Source organism: Prunus avium, chromosome 3, assembly GCF_965620075.1.
Source record: "Prunus avium chromosome 3, drPruAviu1.hap1.1, whole genome shotgun sequence".
In the NCBI taxonomy this organism is placed as follows: domain Eukaryota; kingdom Viridiplantae; phylum Streptophyta; class Magnoliopsida; order Rosales; family Rosaceae; genus Prunus; species Prunus avium.
Window position 1 is genome coordinate 14,024,528 of NC_142286.1, and position 18,416 is coordinate 14,042,943.

The 18,416-nt window shown below is 41.9% G+C and overlaps 1 protein-coding gene across 1 annotated transcript in view; it reads right to left on the bottom strand.

Annotated features, from left to right (window-relative positions):
- LOC148295684 (uncharacterized) overlaps positions 1 to 18,193 on the bottom strand; it is a 36,853-nt gene extending 18,660 nt beyond the window's left edge. The window contains exons 1-2 of the mRNA XM_088250571.1: positions 17,518 to 18,193; positions 16,915 to 17,406 (exon numbers count right to left, since the gene is read on the bottom strand). Of these exons, the coding sequence (XP_088106697.1) occupies positions 16,915 to 17,406; positions 17,518 to 18,193 (1,168 nt within the window). The remainder of the gene's footprint in view (positions 1 to 16,914; positions 17,407 to 17,517) is intronic.
- Positions 18,194 to 18,416: the final 223 nt, after the last annotated feature.

Here is an 18,416-nt window from a genome sequence, read left to right on the forward strand (position 1 = left end):
CCGTCGAACTTGAATTGTCCAATATCTTACGCCTATTGATTTCGGATCAACCCCAAAACTTGGGCAACATCATAATATTGTGGGAGCAGTCATTTGGTGAGTTTTGAGTGAAATACAATCGCTAGAAGTACGGAATACACCAACCACTCGAATTAGGAACGAACTGCCATTGAACTTCAATTGTCCGATTTCTAATACCTATTGATTTCAGATCGAGCCCAAAACCTGGGAACCAACATAATATGGTGGGAGGAGTCATTTGGTGAGTTTTGAGTGAAATCCAATCGCTAGAAGTATGGAATACACCAACCACTGCAATGAGGAACGAACTGCCGTTGATCTTGGAATTATCCAATTTCTTACACCTATTGATTTCGGATCGACCCCAAAACTCGGGCAACATCATAATATGGTGGGAAGAGTCATTTGGTGTGTTTCGAATGAAATCCAATCGCTCGAACTACGAATTATCCCAACCACTACAATTTTGAACGAACTGCCTTTGAACTTGAATTGTCCAATTTCTTACACCTATTGATTTCGGATCGAGCCCAAAACCTGGGCAACATCATAATATGGTGGGAGGAGTCATTTGGTGTGTTTTGAGTGAAATCCAATCGCTACAGCTATGCATTATCCCAACCACTCCAATTTTGAACGGACTGCCTTCGAACTTGAATTGTCCAATTTCAAACACCAATTGATTTCGGATCGAGCCAAAAACTTGGGCAACATCATAATATGGAATACACCAACCACTACAATTAGGAACGAACTGCCGTAGAAATTGAATTGTCCAATTTCCTACACCTATTAATTTCGGATCAAGCCCAAAACTTGGGCAACATCATAATATGGTGGGAGGAGTCATTTGGTGTGTGTTGAGTGAAATCCAATCGTCCCCAACCACTCCAATTTGGAACGAACTGCCTTCGAACTTGAATTGTCCAATTTCTTACACCTATTGATTTCGGATCGAGCCCAAAACTTGGGCAACACCATAATACAGTGGGAGGAGTCATTTGGTGAGTTTTGAGTGAAATGCATTTGCTAGAAGTATGGAATACACCAACCACCCCAATTTGGAACGAACTGCCGTCGAACTTGAATTGTCCAACATCTTAAGCATATTGATTTCGGATCGACCCCAAAACTTGGGCAACATCATAATATGGTGGGAGGAGTCATTTGGTGTGTTTTGAGTGAAATCCAATCGCTAGAAGTATGGAATACACCAACCACTCCAATTTGGAACGAACCTTCGTAGAACTTGAATTGTCCAATTTCTTACACCTATTGATTTCGTTTCGTGCCCAAAGCTTGGGCAACATCATAATATGGTGGGAGGAGTCATTTGGTGTGTTTTGAGTAAAATCCAATCGCAAGATGTACGGAATACACCAACCACTCCAATTAGGAACGAACTGACGTTCAACTTGAATTGTCCGATTTCTAGTACCTATTGATTTCGGATCGTGCCCAAAACTTGGGCAACATCATAATATGTTGGGCGGAGTGATTTGGTGAGTTTCGAGTGAAATCCAATTGTTGGAAGTGTGGAATACACCGACCATTCCAATTTGGAACGAACTGCCGTTGAACTTGAATTGTCCAATTTCTTATACCTATTGATTTCGGATCGACCCCAAAACTTGGGTAACATCATAATATGGTGGTAGCAGTCATTTGGTGGGTTTTGAGTGAAATCCAATCGCTAGAACTATGAATTACCCCAACCACTCCACTTTGGAACGAACTGTTTTCGAACTTGAATTGTTCAATTTCTTACAGCTATAGATTTCGGAACGAGCCCAAAACTTGGGCAACATCATAATACAGTGGGAGGAGTCGTTTAGTGTGTTTTGAGTGAAATCCAATCGCTAGAACTATGAATTACCCCAACCACTCCAGTTTGGAAAGAACTGCCCTCGAACTTGAATTGTCCAATTTCTAACACCTATTGATTTCGTATCGAGCCCAAAACTTGGTCTACATCATAATATGGTGGGAGGAGTCAATTGGGGTGTTTTGAGTGAAATCCAATCACTAGAACTATGAATTACCCCAACCACTCCAATTTGGAACGTACTGCCGTCGAACTTGAATTGTACAATATCTTACGCCTATTGATTTCGGATCAACCCCAAAACTTGGGCAACATCATAATATTATGGGAGGAGTCATTTGGTGAATTTTGAGTGAAATCCAATCGCTAGAAGTACGGAATACACCAACCACTCCAATTAGGAACGAACTGCCATTGAACTTCAATTGTCCGATTTCTAATACCTATTGATTTCAGATCGAGCCCAAAACTTGGGCAACAACATAATTTGGTGGGAGGAGTCATTTGGTCAGTTTTGAGTGAAATCCAATCTTTAGAACTACGAATTACCCCAACCACACCAATTTGGAACGAACTGCCGTTGAACTTGAATTGTGCAATTTCTTACACCTATTGATTTCAGATCGAGCCCAAAACTTGGGTAACATCATAATATGGTGGGAGGAGTCATTTGGTGTGTTTTGAATGAAATTCAATCGCTAGAACTATGAATTATCCCAACCACTCCAATTTGGAACAGACTGCCTTTGAACTTGAACTGTCCAATTTCTTACACCTATTGATTTTGGATCGAGCCCAAAACTTGGGCAACATCATAATATGGTGGGAGGAGTCATTTGGTGTGTTTTGAGTGAAATCCAATTGGTAGAAGTATGGAATACACCAACCACTCCAATTAGGAACGAACTGCCGTTGAACTTGAATTGTCCGATTTCTAAGACCTATTGATTTTGGATCGAGCCCAAAACTTGGGCAACATCATAATATGGTGGGAGGGGTCATGTGGTGAGTTTTGAGTGAAATCCAATTACTAGTTGTATGGAATATACCAACCGCTCCAACTAGGAACGAACTGCCGTAGAACTTGAATTGTCCAATTCCTTACACCTATTGATTTCGGATCGAGCGCAAAACTTGGACAACATCATAATATGGTGGGAGGAGTCATTTGGTGTGTTTGAGTGAAATCCAATCGGTAGAAGTACGGAATACACCAACCACTCCAATTAGGAACGAACTGCCGTTGAACTTGAATTGTCCGATTTCTAATTCCTATTTATTTCCGATCGAGCCCAAAACATGGGCAACATCATAATACGGTGGGAGGAGTCATTTGGGTAGTTTTGAATGAAATCCAATCGCTAGAAGTATTGAATACACCAACCACTCCAATTAGGAACGAACTGCCGCAGAACTTGAATTGTCCAATTTCTTACACCTTTTGATTTCGGATCGAGCCGAAAACTTGGACAACATCATAATACAGTGGGAGGAGTCATTTGGTGAGTTTTGAGTGAAATGCATTTGCTAGAAGTATGGAATACACCAACCACCCCAATTTGGAACGAACTGCCGTTGAATTTGAAATGTCCAATTTCTTACACTATTGATTTCGGATCGAGCCCAAAACTTGGGCAACAGCATAATATGGTGGGAGGAGTCATTTGGGGAGTTTTGAATGAAATCCAATCGGTAGAAGTGCAGAATACACCAACCACTCCAATTAGGAACGAACTGCCGTTGAAGTTGAATTGTCCGATTTCTAATACATATTGATTTCGGATCGAGCCCAAAACTTGGGCAACAGCATAATATGGTGGGAGGAGTCATTCGGTGTGTTTTGAGTGAAATCCAATCGCTAGAAATATGGAATACACCAACCACTCCAATTAGGAACGAATTGCCGTAGAACTTGAATAGTCCAATTTCTTACACCTATTGATTTCGGATCGAGCCCAAAACTTGGGCAACATCATAATACAGTGGGAGGAGTCATTTGGTGTGTTTGAGTGAAATCCAATCGATAGAAGTACGGAATACACCAACCACTCCAATTAGGAACGAACTGCCGTTGAACTTGAATTGTCCGATTTCTAATTCCTATTTATTTCGGATCGAGCCCAAAACATGGGCAACATCATAATACGCTGGGAGGAGTCATTTGGGTAGTTTTGAATGAAATCCAATCGCTAGAAGTATTGAATACACCAACCACTCCAATTAGGAACGAACTGCCGCAGAACTTGAATTGTCCAATTTCTTACACCTTTTGATTGCGGATCGAGCCGAAAACTTGGACAACATCATAATACAGTGGGAGGAGTCATTTGGTGAGTTTTGAGTGAAATGCATTTGCTAGAAGTCTGGAATACACCAACCACCCCAATTTGGAACGAACTGCCGTTGAATTTGAAATGTCCAATTTCTTACACTATTGATTTCGGATCGAGGCCAAAACTTGGGAAACATCATAATATGGTGGGAGGAGTCGTTTGGTATGTTTTGAGTGAAATCCAACCGCTAGAACTATGGAATACACCAACCACTACAATAAGGAACGAACTGCCGTAGAACTTGAATTGTCCAATTTCTTACACCTATTGATTTCGAATCGAGCCCAAAACCTGGGCAACAACATAATATGGTGGGAGGAGTCAGTTGGTGTGTTTTGAGTGAAATCCAATCGCTTGAACTTTGAATTACCCCAACCACTCGACTTTGGAACGAACTGCCTTCGAACTTGAATTGCCCACTTTCTTTCAACTATTGATTTCAGATCGAGCCCAAAACCTGGGCAACATCATAATACGGTGGGAGGAGTCATTTGGTGAGTTTTGAGTGAAATCCAATCGCTAGAAGTGCGGAATACACCAACCACCCCAATTAGGAACGAATTGCCGTTGAAGTTGAATTGTCCAATTTCTAACACCTATTGAATTCGGATCGAGCCCAAAACTTGGGCAACATCGTAATATGGTGGGAGGAGTCATTTGGTGAGTTTTGAGTGAAATCCAATCGCTAGAATTATGGAATACAGCAACCACTCCAATTACGAACGAACCGCCGTAGAACTTGAATTGTCCAATTTCTTTCACCTATTGATTTCGGATCGAGCCCAAAACTTGGGCTACATCATAATAAGGTGGGAGGAGTCATTTGGTGAGTTTTGAGTGAAATCCAATCGCTAGAAGTGTGGAATACAGCAACCACTCCAATTAGGAACGAACTGCCGTTGAACTTGAATTGTCCAATTTCTTACACCTATTGATTTCCGCTCGAGCCCAAAACTTGGGCAACACCATAATATGGTTGGAGGAGTCATTTGGTGTGTGTTGAGTGAAATCCAATCGCTAGAACTATGAATTACCCCAACCACTCCAATTTGGAACGAACTGCCTTTGAACTTGAATTGTCCAATTTCTTACACCTATTGATTTCGGATCGAGCCCAAAACTTATGCAACATCATAACATGGTGGGAGGAGTGTTAAGCTCATAATTTCATACATATACATGCCCTATTTACTTACTTCTTTTGCTTAGTTTCCTAGATTTATAAGTTATTTGCCTCCCTTTGTGTGTTTTGTAGGCCCAAAAAGCAAGAGAGCATAATTCATGCAATTCAAGCATGTTAAGGCCTAATTTGGATGAATGGAAGAAGAGCTTAAAGACAAACTCATTTTTCCTACAGCCCCTTGCCAGTCTAGTTTCGTGGGTCACATTGTAAGATCTGTTTCAGCAACCTACACAGCTCGGATGAGGCCACATTCGTCATGAATGTTGTTCCAATGGGTGTGTACTATAACATATCCAAAATTCAGCCCCATTGGATAAATCTGGAGTCCGTCACCTAGCAAACACAGACCCATGCTCAGGATGGATTTTTGTCAGCGAGCAAAACGAGTTAACAATTTGTTTCAGCCTTAACTTCCTCCTCCGAGCTTGGATTGGGCCAATACTTGTGTGGTTGGATCATACACATTCTGAACTTCACAATTGACATCTTAAAGTCTTCATTTCATTCAGCCTAGCCCAATTCGTAAGCCCTTGAAGTTGCTGGTCATGCTGACATGAGGATGAGCTGGTTGGAAGCTTGGTCATGGTGAGCTAGGCATGAGCTATTGTAGCTGGTTGGAAGCTTGGTCATGCTGACATGAAGATGAGCTTGGGCTGCTGGTGGGATTTATTGGTGAAGTGCATCAACCAATTCAGATTTTATAATGCAAGTGTTGTATGCATTAGTGAAGTGCATCAACCAATTTAGATTTTATAATGCAAGTGTTGAATGCATTAGCCATATTGAATTCAGATTTATCACTCCCCTCTCCCTATAAATACCACATCCATTCCACATTCAAGACACAACAAATCCTGGGATTTACAACCCCACAATTCACTCCAACCATCCTCAAACACTCTCACAATCCCAAACACTCCAACAATCACCAAAACAACTCCAGCTTTCTTCTCTTCCATTTCCCTACGAATTTCATCTTCCTTAGCCATCACCACTCACTCAAACTCATCCCAAATCACCTCCATATCCTTCATACATCTTTCTAGAAGTGGGGAAGCTCTTGGAGAAGCATTAGAAGTGGAGAAGCACTTGGAGAAGCCTTGGACACCACAAGAACTTCAGAAAAAGGGTTTTTCTACTCTTATTGCATTCATTATGTTTTCTCATTTCTGTTCAAGTCTCTTTTCCATTATGAGTAGCTAAATCCATAACTAGGGCTTCGATGTAACCTAACATGAATATTCTGGGTTTATAAGTTTGGAGTTTCAAGTTTGATTCATGATTCATGTTCTTATTCATTATGCTTATAAGTTAACATGCTTGTTTGAATGATTGATCACCATTAGAACTTGTTTGTTAACTATCTTGGTTTGAATTAAGAGTATACACCATGCTTTAATTCGAATTGAACTATGAATACGAAGAGTATGTATGGACATTCGACAACAGGGATTAGATACATACTTGGTTGTTTAAAATGTTCTTCTATGCTTAATGGGTTCCTAATGCTTAATTTTAGGTTAGACAACAAATGATCAAATTAGGGAATTAGGAACACAAGGTTAGGACCAAACACCATGGCCTAATCATACTTTAGCTAGAATCAATCTTTGAATCTGAATTAGACTTGTTACTTGAATCTTTATAACCCAGAATTGAATTGTTATGGTGAATCGAATGCCCTAGTCTCCAAACCTGTGTTTTAACCTTCAAAACCACCCTTTGTTACTTTTGTTTACTTGCTTTCCGTTGAAATTTCAGTTTGTTCATTTCTTTCTATAATCACAAGCATTCTCACTTCAAAGTTCATTTTAATCTTGCTGCATTTGTTTTCAAACTCACTCTTGCTTTAAATTCTGTTTTAGATTTAACTTCCTAACTTCTTGAATTCGGTAATCTAAAGTACATAACTAATTTGAACTTCTCAGTCTTCGTGGGTACGACCTCGTACTTGTCTTGCTATACTACTAATTGCCCCGTACAATTGCGAGTTAACATATTATTAACAACAAGGAGTCATTTGGTGTGTTTTAAATGAAATTCAATCGCTAGAACTATGAATTATCCCAACCACTCCAATTTGGAAAAGACTGCCTTTGAACTTGAATTGTCCAATTTCTTACACCAATTGATTTCGGATCAAGCCCAAAACTTGGGCAACATCACAATATGGTGGGAGGAGTCATTTGGTGTGTTTTGAGTGAAATCCAACCGCTAGAAGTATGGAATACACCAACCACTCCAATTAGGAACGAGCTGCCGTTGAACTTGAATTGTCCAATTTCTAATACCTATTGATTTCGGATCGACCCCAAAACTTGGGAAACATCATCATATGGTGGAGGGAATCATTTGGTGTGTTTTGAGTGAAATCCAATCGCTAGAACTACGGAATACACCAACCACTCCAATTAGGAACGAACTGCCGTTGAACTTGAATTGTCCAATTTCTAATACCTATTGATTTCGGATCGAGCCCAAAACTTGGGCAACATCATAATACGGTGGGAGGAGTCATTTGGTGAGTCTTGAGTGAAATCCAATTGCTAGAAGTATGGAATACACCAACCACCCCAATTAGGAACAAACCGCAGTTGAACTTGAATTGTCCAATTTCTTACACCTATTGATTTCGAATCGAGCCCAAAATTGGGCAACATCAAAATATGGTGGGAGGAGTCATTTGGTTTGTTTTGAGTGAAATCCAATCGCTAGAACTATGAATTACCCCAACCACTCCAATTTGGAACGAACTGCCTTCGAACTTGAATTGTCAAATTTCTTACACCTATTCATTTCGGATAGAGCCCAAAACTTGGGCAACATCATGATATGATGGGAGGTATCAATTGGTGTGTTTTGAGTGAAATCCAATCGCTAGAACTACGAATTACCCCAACCACTGCAATTTGGAACGACCTGCCGTTGAACTTGATTTGTCCAATTTCTTACACTTATTGATTTCGGATCGAGCCCAAAACTTGGGCAACATCATAATATGGTGGGAGGAGTCATTTGATGTGTTTTGAGTGAAATCCAATCGCTAGAAATATGAATTACCCCAACCACTCCAAGTTGGAACGAACTGCCTTAGAACTTGAATTGTCCAATTTCTTACACCTATTGATTTCGGATCGAGCCCAAAACTTGGGCAACATCGTAATATGGTGGGAGGAGTCATTTGGTGAGTTTTGAGTGAAATCCAATCGCTAGAAGTATGGAATACAGCAACCACTCCAATTACGAACGAACTGCCGTAGAACTTGAATTGTCCAATTTCTTACACCTATTGATTTCGGATCGAGCCCAAAACTTGGGCTACATCATAATATGGTGGGAGGAGTCATTTGGTGACTTTTGAGTGAAATCCAATCGCTAGAAGTATGGAATACAACAACCACTCCAATTAGGAACGAACTGCCGTTGAACTTGAATTGTCCAATTTCTTACAACTATTGATTTCGGATAGGGCCCAAAACTTGGGCAACATCATAATATGGTGGGAGGAGTCATTTGGTGTGTTTTGAGTGAAATCCAATCGCTAGAACTATGAATTACCCCAACCACTGCAATTTGGAACGACCTGCCGTTGAACTTGATTGGTCCAATCTCTTACACCTATTGATTTCGGATCGAGCCCAAAACTTGGGCAACATCATAATATGGTGGGAGGAGTTATTTGATGTGTTTTGAGTGAAATCCAATCGCTAGAAATATGAATTACCCCAACCACTCCAAGTTGGAACGAACTGCCTTCGAACTTGAATTGTCCAATTTCTTACACCTATTAATTTCGGATCGAGCCCAAAACTTGGGCAACATCATAATATTGTGGGTGGAATCGTTTGGTGAGTTTTGAGTGAAATCCAATCACTAGAAGTATGCAATACACTAACCACCCCAATTAGGAATGAACTACCGTTGAACTTGAATTGTCCAATTTCTTACACTAATTGATTTCGGATCGAGCCCAAAACCTGGGAAACAACATAATATGGTGGGTGAGTTTTGAATGAAATCCAACTGCTAGAAGTATGGAATACACCAACCACCCCAATTTGGAACGTACTGTTGTTGAACTTGAATTCTCCAATTTCATACACCTGTTCATTTTGGATCGAGAGCAAAACTTGGGCAACATTGTAATATGGTGGGAGGAGTCATTTGATGTGTTTTGTGTGAAATCCAATCCCTAGAAGTACGGAATACACCAACCACTCCAATTAGGAACGAACTGCCGTTGAACATGAATTGTTCGATTTCTAATACCTATTGATTTCGGATCGAGCCCAAAACTTGGGCAACATCATGATATGATGGGAGGTATCAATTGGTGTGTTTTGAGTGAAATCCAATCGCTAGAACTACGAATTACCCCAACCACTGCAATTTGGAACGACCTGCCGTTGAACTTGATTTGTCCTATTTCTTACATCTATTGATTTCGGATCGAGCCCAAAACTTGGGCAACATCATAATATGGTGGGAGGAGTCATTTGATGTGTTTTGAGTGAAATCCAATCGCTAGAAATATGAATTACCCCATCCACTCCAAGTTGGAACGAACTGCCTTCGAACTTGAATTGTCCAATTTCTTACACCTATTGATTTCGTATCGATCCCAAAACTTGGGAAACATCATAATATGGTGGGAGGAGTCATTTGGGGTGTTTTGAATGAAATCCAATCGCTAGAACTATGAATTACACCAACCACTCCAATTAGGAACGAACTGCCGGTTAACTTGAATTGTCCGATTTCTAATACCTATTGATTTTGGATCGAGCCCAAAACTTGGAACGAACTGTCTTTGAACTTCAATTGTAAAATTTCTTACACCTACTGATTTCGGATCGAACTCAAAACTTGGGCAACATCATAATATGGTGGGAGGAGTCGTTTGGTGTGTTTTGAGTGAAATCAAATAGTCAAAACTATGAATTACCCCAACCACTCGAATTTGGAACGAACTGCCTTCGAACTTGAATTGTCCAATTTCTTACACCTATTGATTTCGGATCGAGCCCAAAACTTGGGCTACATCATAATATGGTGGGAGGAGTCATTTGGTGACTTTTGAGTGAAATCCAATCGCTAGAAGTATGGAATACAACAACCACTCCAATTAGGAACGAACTGCCGTTGAACTTGAATTGTCCGATTTGTAATACCTATTGATTTTGGATCGAGCCCAAAACTTGGAACGAACTGTCTTTGAACTTCAATTGTAAAATTTCTTACACCTACTGATTTCGGATCGAGCTCAAAACTTGGGCAACATCATAATATGGTGGGAGGAGTCGTTTGGTGTGTTTTGAGTGAAATCAAATAGTCAGAACTATGAATTACCCCAACCACTCGAATTTGGAACGAACTTCCTTCGAACTTGAATTGTCCAATTTCTTACACCTATTGATTTCGGATCGAGCCCAAAACTTGGGCAACATCATAATATGGTGGGAGGAGTCATTTGGTGTGTTTTGAGTGAAATCCAATCGTTAGAACTATGAATTACCCCAACCACTCCAATTTGGAACGAACTGCCTTCAAACTTGAACTGTCCAATATCTTACACCTATTGAGTTCGGATCGAGCCCAAAACTTGGGCAACATCATAATATGGTGGGAGGAGTCATTTGGTGAGTTTTGAGTGAGATCCAATCGCTAGAAGTACGGAATACACCAACCACTCCAATTAGGAACGGACTGCCGTAAAACTGAAATTATCCAATTTCTTACACCTATTGATTTCGTATCGATCCCAAAACTTGGGCAACATCATAATATGGGGGGAGGAGTCATTTGGTGTGTTTTGAGTGAAATCCAACCTCTAGAAGTATGGAATACACCACACCACTCCAATTAGGAACGAACTGCCGTAGAACTTGAGTTGTCCAACTTTTTACACCTACTAATTTCGGATTGAGCCCAAAACTTGGGCAACAGCATAATATGGTGGGAGGAGTCATTTGGGGTGTTTTGAGTGAAATCCAATCGCTAGAACTATGAATTACCCCAACCACTCCAATTTGGAACGAACTGCCGTAGAACTTGAATTCCCCAATTTCTTGTACCCATTGATTTCGGATCGAGCCCAAAACTTGGGCAACAGTATAATATGGTGGGAGGAGTCATTTGGTGAGTTTTGATTGAAATCCAATCGCTAGAAGTATGGGATACACCAACCAGTCCAATTAGGAACGAACTGTCGTAGAACTTGAATTGTCCAATTTCTTACACCTATTGATTTCGAATCGACCCCAAAACTTGGGCGACATAATAATATGGTCGGAGGAGTCATTTGGTGGGTTTTGAGTGAAATCCAATCGCTAGAAGTATGGAATACAGCAACCACTCCAATTAGGAACGAACTACCGTGGAACTCGAATTGTCCAGTTTCTTACACCTATTGATTTCGGATCGACCCCAAAACTTCGGCAACAACATAATATGGTGGGAGGAATCGTTTGTTGAGTTTTGAGTGAAATCCAACCGCCTCATGTGTGGAATACACCAACCCCTCCAAATAGGAACGAACTGCCGTAGAACTTGAATTGTGCAATTTCTTACCCCTATTGATTTCGGATCGAGCCCAAAACCTGTGCAACAACATAATATGGTGGGAGGAGTCATTTGGTGAGTTTTGAGTAAAATCCAGTCGCTAGAAGTGTAGAATACACCAACCACTCCAATTAGGAACGAACTGCCGTTGCACTTGAATTGTCCAATTTCTTACACCTAATGATTTCGGATCAACCCCAAAACTTGGGCAACATCAAAATATGGTGGGAGGAGTCATTTGGGGTGTTTTGAGTGAAATCCAATCGCTAGAAGTATGGAATACACCAACCACTCCAATTAGGAACGAACTACCGTTGAACTCGAATTGTCCAGTTTCTTACACCAAATGATTTCGGATCGACCCCAAAACGTGGGCAACATCATAATATGGTGGGAGGAGTCGTTTGTTGAGTTTTGAGTGAAATCCAACCGCTAGAAGTGTGGAATACGCCAACCGCTCCAATTAGGAACGAACTGCCGTAGAACTTGAATTGTCCAATTTCTTACAACTATTACCTTCGGATCGAGCCCAAAACTTGGGCAACATCATAATATGGTGGGAGGAGTCCTTTGGTGTCTTTTGAGTGAAATCCAATCGCAAGAACTATGAATTACCCCAACCACTCAAATTTGGAACGAACTGCCTTTGAACTTGAATTGTCCAATTTCTTACACCTATTGATTTCGAATCGAGCCCAAAACTTGGGCAACATCATAATATGGTGGGAGTAGTCATTTGGTGAGTTTTGAGTGAAATACAATCGCTAGAAGTACGGAATACACCAACCACTCCAATTACGAACGAACTGCCGTTGAACTTGAATTGTCCAATTTCTAATACCTATTGATTTCGGATCGAGCCCAAAACTTGGGCAACTTCATTGTATGGTGGGAGGAGTCATTTGGTGAGTTTTGAGTGAAATCCAATCTCTAGAAGTATGGAATAAACCAGCCACTCCAATTAGGAACGAACGGTCGTCGCACTTGAATAGTCCAATTTCTTACACCTATTGATTTCGGATCGACCCCAAAACTTGGGCAACATCATAATATGGTGGGAGGACTCATTTGGTTAGTTTTGAGTGAAATCCAATTGCTAGAAGTGTGGAATACACCAACCACTCCAATTAGGAACAAACTGCCGTAGAACTTGAATTGTCCAATTTCTTATATCTATTGATTTCGGATCGAGCCCAAAACTTGGGCAACATCATAATATGGTGGGAGGAGACATTTGGTGTGTTTTGAGTCAAATCCAATCGCTAGAAGTACGGAATACATCAACCACTCCAATTAGAAATGAACTGCCGTAGAACTTGAATTGTCCAATTTTTTACACCTATTGATTTCGGATCGAGCCCAAAACTTGGGCAACATCATAATATGGTGGGAGGAATCATTTGGTGTGTTTTGAGTGAAATCCAATTGCTTGAAGTACGGAATACACCAACCACTCCAATTAGAAATGAACTGCCGTAGAACTTGTATTGTCCAATTTCTTACACCTATTAATTGCAGATCGAGCCCAAAACTTGGGCAACCTCATAATATGGTGGGAGGAGTCGTTTGTGGAGTTTTGAGTGAAATCCAATCGCTAGAAGTGTGGAGTACACCAACCACTCCAACTAGGAACGAACTGCTGTAGAACTTGAATTGTCTAATTTCTTACACCTACTGATTTCGGATCTGGCCTAAAACGTGGGCAACCGCATAATATGGTGGGAGGAGTCGTTTGGTGGGTTTTGAGTGAAATCCAATCGCTGGAAGTATGTAATACACCAACCACTCCAATTAGGAACAAATTGCCGTTGAAATTGAATTGTCCAATTTCTTACACCTTTTGATTTCGGATGGAGCCCAAAACTTGGGCAACATCATAATATGGTGGGAGGAGTCATTTGGTGAGTTTTGAGTGAAATCTAATTGCTAGAAGTGTGGAATACACCAACCACTCCAATTAGGAACAAACTGCCGTTGAAATTGAATTGTTCAATTTCTTACACCTATTGATTTCGGATCGAGCCCAAAACTTGGGCAACATCATAATATGGTGGGAGGAGTCATTTGGTGGGTTTTGAGTGAAATCCAATCGCTAGAAGTACGGAATACACCAACCACTCCAACTAGTAATGAACTGCCGTAGAACTTGAATTGTCCAATTTCTTACACCTATTGATTTCGGATCGAGCCCAAAACTTGGGCAACATCATAATATGGTGGGAGGAATCATTTGATGTGTTTTGAGTGAAATCCAATTGCTACATGTACGGAATACAACAACCACTCCAATTAGGAATGAACTGTCGTAGAACTTGAATTGTCCAATTTCTTACACCTATTGATTTCGGATCGAGCCCAAAACTTGGGCAACCTCATAATATGGTGCGAGGAATCATTTGGTGAGTTTTTGAGTGAAATCCAATCGCTAGAAGTATGGAAAAAACTAGCCACTCCAATTAGGAACGAACGGCCGTTGAACTTGAATTGTCCAATTTTTTACACCTATTGATTTCGGATCGAGCCCAAAACTTGGGCAACATCATAATATTGTGGGAGGAGTCATTTGGTGAGTTTTGAGTGAAATCCAATCTCAAGAAGTGTGGAATACACCAACCAATCCAATTAGGAACAAACTGCCGTTGAAATTGAATTGTCCAATTTCTTACACCTATTGATTTCGGATCGAGCCCAAAACTTGGGCATCATCATAATATGGTGGGAGGAGTCATTTGGTGAGTTTTGAGTGAAATCCAATCGCTAGAAGTGTGGAATACACCAACCACTCCCTTTAGGAACGAACTGTCGTAGAACTTCAATTGTCCAATTTCTTACACCTATTGATTTCAGATCGACCCCAAAACTTGGGCAACCTCGTAATATGGTGGGAGGAGTCATTTGGTGAGTTTTGAGTTAAATCCAATCGCTAGAAGTATGGAATAAACTAGCCACTCCAATTAGGAACGAACGGCCATTGAACTTGAATTGTCCAATTTCTTACACCTATTGATTTCGAATCTAGCCCAAAACTTGGGCAACTGCATAATATCTTGGTTGGAGTCGTTTGTTGAGTTTTGAGTGAAATCCAATCGCTAGAACTATGACTTACCCCAACCACTCAAATTTGGAACGAACTGCCTTTGAACTTGAATGTCCAATTTCTTACACCTATTGATTTTGGATCGAGCCCAAAACTTGGGCAACATCAAAATATGGTGGGAGGAGTCCTTTGGTGTGTTTTGAGTGAAATCCAATCGCTAGAACTATGAATTACACCAACCACTCAAATTTGGAACGAACTGCCTTTGAACTTGAATTGTCCAATTTCTTACTCCTCTTGATTTCGGATCGAGCCCAAAACTTGGGCAGTATCATAATATGGTGGGAGGAGTCATTTGGGGAGTTTTGAGTGAAATCCAATCGCTAGAAGTCTGGAGTACACCAACCACTCCAACTAGGAACGAACTGCCGTAGAACTTGAATTGTCCAATTTCTTACACCTACTGATTTCGGATCTAGCCCAAAACTTGGGCAACCGCATAATATGGTGGGAGGAGTCGTTTGGTGAGTTTTGAGTGAAATCCAATCGCTACAAGTGTGGAATACAACAACCACTCCAATTAGGAACAAACTGCCGTTGAAATTGAATTGTCCAATTTCTTACACCTATTGATTTCGGATCGAGCCCAAAACTTGGGCAACATGATAATATGGTGGGTGGAGTCATTTGCTGTGTTTTGAGTGAAATCCAATCGCTAGAAGTATGGAATACACCAACCACTCCAATTAGGAACGAAATGCCGTTGAACTTGAATTGTCCAATTTCTTACACCTATTGATTTCGGATCTAGCCCAAAAGTTGGGCTACCGCATAATAACTTGGGAGGAGTCGTTTGTTGAGTGTTGAGTGAAATCCAATCGCTAGAAGTATGGAATACACCAACCACTCCAATTAGGAACAAACTGCCGTTGAAATTGAATTGTCCAATTTCTTACACCTATTGATTTCGGATCGAGCCCAAAACTTGGGCAACATCATAATATGGTGGATGGAGTCATTTGGTGAGTTTTGAGTGAAATCCAATCGCTAGAAGTGTGGAATACACCAACCACTCCAATTAGGAACAAACTGCCGTTGAAATTGAATTGTCCAATTTCTTACACCTATTGATTTCGGATCGAGCCCAAAACTTGGGCAACATGATAATATGGTGGGAGGAGTCATTTGGTGTGTTTTGAGTGAAATCCAATCGCTAGAAGTACGGAATACACCAACCACTCCAACTAGTAATGAACTGCCGTAGAACTTGAATTGTCCAATTTCTTACACCTATTGATTTCGGATCGAGCCCAAAACTTGGGCAACATCATAATATGGTGGGAGGAATCACTTGATGTGTTTTGAGTGAAATCCAATTGCTACATGTACGGAATACCCCAACCACTCCAATTAGGAATGAACTGTCGTAGAACTTGAATTGTCCAATTTCTTACACCTATTGATTTCGGATCGAGCCCAAAACATGGGCAACCTCATAATATGGTGCGAGGAGTCATTTGGTGAGTTTTGAATGAAATCCAATCGCTAGAAGTATGGAATAAACTAGCCACTCCAATTAGGAACGAACGGCCGTTGAACTTGAATTGTCCAATTTCTTACACCTATTGATTTCGGATCGACCCCAAAACTTGGGCAACATCATAATATGGTGGGAGGAGTCATTTGGTGAGTTTTGAGTGAAATCCAATCGCTAGAAGTATGGAATAAACTAGCCACTCCAATTAGGAACGAACTGCCGTAGAACTTGAATTGCCCAATTTCTTACACCTATTGATTTCGGATCGAGCCCAAAACTTGGGCAACATCAAAATATGTTGGGAGGAGTCCTTTGGTGTGTTTTGAGTGAAATCCAATCGCTAGAACTATGAATTACACCAACCACTCAAATTTCGAACGAACTGCCTCTGAACTTGAATTGTCCAATTTCTTACACCTATTGATTTCGTATCGAGGACTTTTTCCTCGACCATTCCGAGGATTCCCTCATATTCCTCGTCGGTGATTCCTAAGGTGGGATCCTCTTCGGCCTCATGTCCGAAGAGAGGATCACCGAAACCCTCGATCATAGGCCTTGCGGTCCTCGGGGAACCAGCTGGGGATGCTTTGATCTCAGGGGGGTCCGAGGCCTCGACCTCCTCCTTGAGGGCCCGTTTAGCTTTTGCCAGCGCGTCCCTGGCCGCTAAGCAATCGTCTAAGCGGCTTACTCGAGCCTTTTCCTTGGTCGTCAAGCCAAAGACAGTGTCCGCCAGAGTCACAATAAAGTACTGGCGAAGATATTCTAAATCGCCCTTGCTGAAGGGGGCTTTCGCCTCTGATCCGCTGAGGTCGGATTGGTAACTTGGCAGACCTCTCGCTCTGGCTTCCCTGTTTGCTTGGTATACGGCCTTAATGTCCGAGTCAGAACTGCTGGTGATGAGGAGCCCTTCTGCCTTTGTGTTCTTGAGGGTCAACTCCACGATTTCGCGGCTCTCAGGGGTCATGCCGTATAGGTCCGTGGCCGAGTGGTCTTTATGGAATTCCATGAGAAAGGACAGACCGTTGGCCGAAAAAGGGGGGTCCCTTCCACGGTAGATGTCGATGATACCCTCATCTGTTCTTTCCAGGGCCGCGGCCTTCGGCTGAAACGAAATGGCCGCCGTTCCACGGGGACTCTCGTCCTGCCTAGGGTGCCACGCTCTTGGAGGCTTGGTACTAGCCGTTTTTGCCGCCGAGGGGACGATTGGAGTGGATGGTGTCTCGTCTGCAGCTGCCATTTTCTTTTGGCGCTTGGAACCTTCGGCCTCAGTTGCCTGCATTCTGGCCTGCTGAACCTGTCTCTGCATTCTCCTCAGCTGAGTTTTTGTCAGTGGCTCGGCCCTGCCCCCAGGCCGTGCATGGTACCAGCGGTCATCCCGTATGACCGGTGGTTGGAAAGTTTTCACTGGCCTTGGGGCGACCTCGTCCTTGGGGCTCATCGAGGTACCGTGGGTTTGTGCCCCCAGTCGGTCGAAAACCGCCCTGCTGGCAGGCCGACGGTCGTACTGACCGCTAAACTTCTTCATGGCTGGTTGGGATGGCTCGGTGGCCTTCCTCTTGTTCTCATGCGGCCTTTGCTGACCGATCTCATGCTTGTAACGCTCGCACAGCAGTGGCTCTAATTCGGCCAGCGGCCCCTTTCCTTTCGCCGCCCGACGAATTTCCCTATACCCAGTGGGGAGTTGGGCGTCGACCATGTTGACGACGGGTGGAGGGAATGGCTTGGAGTCAACCTACATGGCCGCCTTCTCCGGAAACTGGAGCTTCTTTTCGTCTATCAACTTCTGGATGACATCTCGCAGGACAACGCAGTTGTTGGTGTTGTGGGACCAAGAACTGTGGTATTTGCAAAACGTCTTCCCTTTGAACTCGTCGGGTTCCGGGATTTTATGGCCGAAAGACAATTTGACCTTTTTCTCG